The sequence below is a fragment of the Malus domestica genome, chromosome 17 (genome assembly GCF_042453785.1).
Source record: "Malus domestica chromosome 17, GDT2T_hap1".
NCBI classification, from domain to species: Eukaryota; Viridiplantae; Streptophyta; class Magnoliopsida; order Rosales; family Rosaceae; genus Malus; species Malus domestica.
In genome coordinates, this window is record NC_091677.1 from 24,865,463 (window position 1) to 24,871,861 (window position 6,399).

The 6,399-nt window shown below is 38.1% G+C and overlaps 1 protein-coding gene across 1 annotated transcript; it reads left to right on the top strand.

Annotated features, from left to right (window-relative positions):
* The first annotated feature begins 501 nt into the window (after positions 1–501).
* On the top strand, positions 502–5,146 carry LOC103440696 (BIIDXI-like protein At5g11420). The gene is made up of 3 exons (XM_008379389.4): positions 502–757; positions 3,510–4,022; positions 4,409–5,146. Exons 1-3 carry the CDS (start codon positions 538–540, stop codon positions 4,939–4,941), a joined length of 1,266 nt encoding a protein of 421 aa, XP_008377611.2. The 5' UTR covers positions 502–537; the 3' UTR covers positions 4,942–5,146.
* The last annotated feature ends 1,253 nt before the right edge of the window (positions 5,147–6,399 follow it).

Here is a 6,399-nt window from a genome sequence, read left to right on the forward strand (position 1 = left end):
AAGTCTTGTTTTATTGCATTGAGAGGTAGCAGAGTTCGGATTCTAATCCTAGCTCATTATCTAATTTATTATTGGAGTCGATTTCAAATACAACAAAACTACATACTATTATGGAGTAGGTACTAAATAATGGACATTATTAGCGATGAAATCCACCATTTATTTGGTTAATTTGAACGATTAAACAAAATGATCCTCAAATAAAGATTACAAAATTAAACGATTCTGATTATGAAATTTTTACGATAAAAAATACATAACTCGCAAGTGAAGTATGAATTTATTTCCAAAATAAAGATATAAAAGTATTTTTATTTTCACGTAATCCCAAGTCTCAATCAATCAATCAATCGCAAATAATAGTATATTATATTAATAGAGAGTTAATGAAGCGTTGTTTTTTTGTGAAGATTGCCTTGGCAGCGGGTTTTCTAGCTATGGACTAAAATTAAGGAAGAGTTTCGTAATATACGCATGTTTTGCAAACTTCGAGGAAGGTGGTGCGTAAGCCAAAGGATACCTCTAAACCTTCCAATAATGTCATTCACGTGGTTTACTACAAACTCGGAGGCTTTTCCATGTCGGCCAGCAGTATATAAACCAGTGCTCACTCCCTGGGATCTCAACTCAAACCCTTCCAACCCTTCTCCCTCACGCATAAACACTCTGAGAGTCACGATGAATAACAAACTCACAGTGCTGCTGGTTCTGCTATGTGCAGCTAATTTCCACGTCACCTTATCATTTGTCACAGATGGTAAGCTCTCCTCTGTTATTTATGCTGTTTTTATCTCTTTATTTATAGACGATTTTCATACAGCTCCTAGGTAGGAGGTTGTCATAAATATTGAAGTCTCGTATTATAAGCGATCTCCATCTGCTTCTGGTTTAGTCCCTATGCAATAAGTGAGAGATTTTTAAGTGTATCAAAATATAGGTCGAGACATTAATGAATATCGTACTTGTTTCAAAAAAAAAAAAAAACATAGGTCGACACATTAAATGTTATAACATAAGTAGAAGAAAATTATGAAATATACCCTTACAGTTATGTCGTCTATTTATATTATAACACATAATATACTATCTTGTGTTTCGGATACACAAAAACTTCTTGCAGTGAGTTCAGACACTCTTTAACTCAATGAAGATGTTGTTTTCATTGATTTCTTACTTGTAAAGTCCTGCAAATAATAAATTCCTTCTCCTAAGTTTTTAATACCACGATAGCTAGAATTCAGGCTAAGCCATAAATGAGTCATATGAAATTATTGTTTACAGGAGTCAAATTTAAGAACCTACAACTATACATAATGCAAAATACCACAAAAACGTAAGACTAGTTAGTAATTTCTTCTTCTAAATTGAAAACACAAATTATAATGGAAAAAAGAAATATGAAAATGCCCTACTGCTTGGGAGCAAGTCTTCTTCGGGAGCATATGCATATATTTTTGGTTGGCCAGGTGTTCATTTCTTTCGGTGCCCAAAAAACGTTTTAGCTAGCTGCTTAGTTTATGAATATCATTTTCGATCATGTTGAAGGATGGTAGCCCTAGTTTGGGAGTGAGGTGCTTAAAAAAAAAACACCCATGAAAAAAAGCTGTGAGGGTTTTAGGTGTTTGGTAAACTGAAAAAAAAAGGGCTTATTTTGGAAGCTGCTGTGAGAATAAGCTGAAATCAAAGGAAAAAGCTGAAGCTGCTATTTGCAGCTTTGGAAAACTGGTTTTTTTTCAAAGCACATCGAGCTACAATGCTCCTTTAATGAAAAGACTCACTATCAGACTGCCTTTTTTTTCCAAAAGCACTTTTACAAAAAAGTTTACCAAACACTCTGCTGCTTTATTTCACAGTCGCTTATTCTCACAGCACAGCCGCTTATTCTCGCAACAGCTTTTTTTCAAAGCACAACAATACCAAACCAGCCCGTAGTTACATTTAGTATTATGATTTAGTGATATTTATCATCACTTTTAAGTGAAAAATTTTAAATTCGACTTCGTAGCACATAAATCGTATCAAATAACTTTGACACATTATCTTAGGTTGGGTTTGGGAGTGAGGTGCTTAAAAAAAAAGCACCCATGAAAAAAAGTTGTGAGGGTTTTGGGTGTTTGGTAAACTGAAAAAAAAAAGGCTTATTTTGGAAGCTGCTGTGAGAATAAGCTGAAATCAAAGGAAAAAGCTGAAGCTGCTATTTGCAGCTTTGGAAAACTGGTTTTTTTTCAAATCACACGGAGCTACAGTGCTCTTTTAATGAAAAGACCCACTATCAGACTGTTTTTTTTTTCCAAAAGCACTTTTACAAAAAGGTTTAACAAACACTCTGCTGATTTATTTCACAGCCGCTTATTCTCACAACAGCTTTTTTTCAAATCACAACAATACCAAACCAGCCCTTAGTCCAATTTACACATCATTTAGTCATACTGTACCGCCAAATTGACACTAAAATATACATGATATTTTTGCACATGAAAAGAGCCCTAGACTATCTTTTTGCACATGGAAATCTTGTCGGGCGGAGCTGTACATCTTGTTTGCATGGCTGGCAGCACCACTATCGTTTTCATCTTATTCCCAAGTTGTACTTAATACGTTGATAATGACTAAAATACCCTTATTGTTCACATTTTATACACTCAAAACTCAAAAGGACGATCGATACAATCAATCGGCTATCTAATTTGGGTACTAGACAAGTCCTAGATAAGGATTTTGTCCCCCATAAGGTCATCGACAAGATTTGATCAACTATGTGGGTGCCACCTTTGATCAAATATTGATCATTAACCATATCATTATCATGTACTACCAAATACTTTTTAGTGGTGTCACATGTGAACTTGTTCGTACTTGCATAATAATTCATTTGTAGATAACATGTCACACACATACAAGAAATTTGCAGGCAATTCAATTGATTTAAAATATTTACTTTTGTGACCGGTGTCTTATGTTTGAACTCTTTTTACGAATATAACTAGTACACACTAGATTTATAAATTTACTAAAATTATAATACGTAAACGACTAATCCGAACATATATGTATTACATTATATTGTTTGATTTTCAATTAATTGGCAATAGATTTATTATAGGTTTTGACATTGGCTCATCAACCCATTTTCATATATCACAATTACTATTTTTATTGTTGGGGGAGAAACTAGAAAACAAGAAACAATGTGATCACATCACATGATCGGTCGATACATAACTTGTGATCCTCTCGTGGCATCAATAATATGATTTAATATTAGGAACAAAGGCAAATACAATCTCACATGCTACTAAAACTTACTAACTGTAGCTTTCGGTGGTCCTTTTCATTTCATATTATTTCTTAAAATTAATTTTGTTAAGAGTTTTGGCCTTTAAATGATGTGGTATGTGACAACAATATGCAAACAAATCAAATATTGTCATGTCAGTTAGTGGTCACAACTGTAAGATTTGTTTGAGTGAATTTACATGTTATTGACCATAACCCTGTTCATTTCTCAGGCTTATTACCCAACGGCAACTTCGAGTACGGTCCAAAGCATTCAGAACTCAAGGGCACGGTAGTGACGAACCCTAACGCAATTCCCAACTGGGAAATATCAGGCTTCGTCGAGTACATAAAATCAGGTCAAAAACAAGGTGACATGCTGCTGCTCGTCCCTGAGGGCGGCTTCGCAGTGAGGCTCGGGAAGGAGGCCTTGATCAAGCAGAAGTTGAAGCTCACAAAAGGCGGCTTCTACTCCGTCACATTCACCGCTGGTCGGACGTGCGGGCAGGAGGAGAAGCTGAACGTGTCCGTCAATCCCAACGTTGAAGAAAAAGACTGGGGAATAATGCCAATCCAGACAATGTACAGCAGCAATGGATGGGATTCGTATGCATGGGGTTTCAATGCAGATTCTGATGAGGTTGAGCTTGTGATCCATAACCCTGGGGGGGAGGAAGATCCTGCTTGTGGCCCACTTATTGATTCTGTTGCTTTGAAGCTCTTGGAACCTCCTAAACGTACTAGAGGTAAAAAGTTGTGGTTTTTTGTTTGCTCTTGCTAATATGAATCATTTATAGCGTCAACTATATTGTTCAAGTGATAATTTGATAACATAACTTGTCAGATCTAAATTATTATTTTTTAAATATCATACGCAAAATTTAAGAAAAATTTCATTGGTATCATATTGATACATTTTTTTATTGAGCTATATTAATACATTATTAACCACATTCTCGATTGCCTTCTTTTTAAAGATAGAACTAACTTGTAACCCAAGTCAATTGTTCGTGAATTTGATATGACACATAATAACAATATGACGTAACATATGTTACAAACATTTAATGTTGTCATTTTTTGTACCAGAAAAAAGTTACTTATCATTTTTGTTCAATTATTATTTTTCCAGCCAACTTGTTGAAAAATGGAAACTTCGAAGAAGGGCCCTATGTGTTGCCCAACACATCATGGGGAGTCCTAATCCCACCCCACATAGAAGACGACCACAGCCCACTCCCAGGCTGGATCATCGAGTCTCTCAAGGCCGTTAAGTACATCGACTCCCAGCACTTCTTCGTACCCGAAGGCCGTAAAGCCATCGAGCTTGTCGGCGGCAAAGAAAGCGCATTGGCCCAAGTCGTCTTCACCAAGCCTGGCAAGCTCTACGCCCTTACATTCTCCGTAGGTGACTCCAACAACGCCTGCGAAGGCTCCCTCATCGTCGAGGCGTTTGCCGGCAAAGACACCCTCAAGGTGCCGTACCAGTCCAAAGGCAAAGGTGGGTTCAAGCGCGCGAGGCTCCTTTTCACCGCCGTGGGGCCGCGAACCAGGATCATGTTCTACAGCACGTTTTACACCATGTCCGCCGACCACTCTGGGTCTCTGTGCGGCCCCATCATTGACGATGTGAAGTTGCTTAGCGTTCGTAAAGTACGTGTTTGATGAAATGCCTCTCAGAAAAAGTTATGCGGCTAGTTTGGTCTTTTAGCTGATTTAAGTTATATGGGAAGGGGAGTTTCTGAATTTTACTTTTGTTGTAGTAGGAGGTAGATGTGTATTACGAGCTTAACCACACGGGTGTTATCTATATATGTGATGTGTACCAGTGTTTAAAATATCAACGAAGTTGTCGATATTTCCATCGAAATATCCGTAAAATCAAGAATTGATTTGGGAAGCGAGTGTGAAATGCAAACTTCATCCTACATTGGTGAGATATCGGAAAATTCATGAAGATCGACAATGTTTACCGTTCAATACGGAAATTTCGCCATAACCCATCGCAGATTTCAACTTTTGAATTTTTTGAGAAGTTTTTCTCTAATTTCGAATAAGATGAGTTGTTATGCCCACGCCAAATTGGAGGTTTCCATCTTCAAATTGACACTTGATCTCTTCATCTTCAAGTTTGTGCGCCGGTTTCTTTTGTTGCTTACAGATCTCTAAAATATATTTGTATTTGTTTGTACCAAACTTGACTAATCCCGAAACTACCGAGTACCGGTCAACGTTATACCGTCAATGATCCAGAAGAGTTTCACTTCAACCAGGAGGCCAATCACAGAGCGACACGTGTCGACATCATAAGCCAATCATAGCGCGACACGTGTCAACATCGGAAGCCAATCACAACACGACACGTGTCAATGTCAGAACAAGACTAGAAACTTTCTTTTATAAATAGAGATCATTCTCTCACAATATTTCCTAATGTCATTTGTACTAAATCGTTCACTAGTACTCACTAAAGGAAAGCTTGAACCTATGTACTTGTGTAAACCCTTCACAATTAATGAGAACTCCTCTACTCCGTGGACGTAGCCAGTCTGGATAAACCACGTACATCTTGTGTTTGCTTCCCTGTCCCTATCCATTTACATACTTATCCACACTAGTGACCAGAGCAATCTAGCGAAGGTCACAAACTTAACACTTTCTGTTGCACCAAAGTCCCCACTGATTTTGTGCATCAACATTTGGCGCCGTCTATGGGAACGACACTTATTCCCACTCTCTTCAGCTTTGCCAAGCTGGTTTCCACCATTCGTACACTCTCTTTTGACCAAGCATCATTCTCCAACATGGGGAGCGAAGGAAGCCACAGCACACAGAATGACACCCCTCTTGCACCTAGTGTGAAGCAACGAAAGAATGAAGGAAAAATGGTTGCTCTTTAAGCTAAAGTCGATGAGCTAGAAGCTCAGAACAACAAGATAGTAATGAAGAATGAGGTCCTCCAGGAGCAGTATGAGAAGTTCTTTGAGACGCTCCACAAAACTAGGCGTACTCAAACACGCGAGCTCGTTGCCCCTGTGGACATCAACCATCATCATGGTACCCTTAACACGGAGGGTCACCTCCCTTTGACATGGGAATCCCTGATGAGGAGCAAGCTAATCA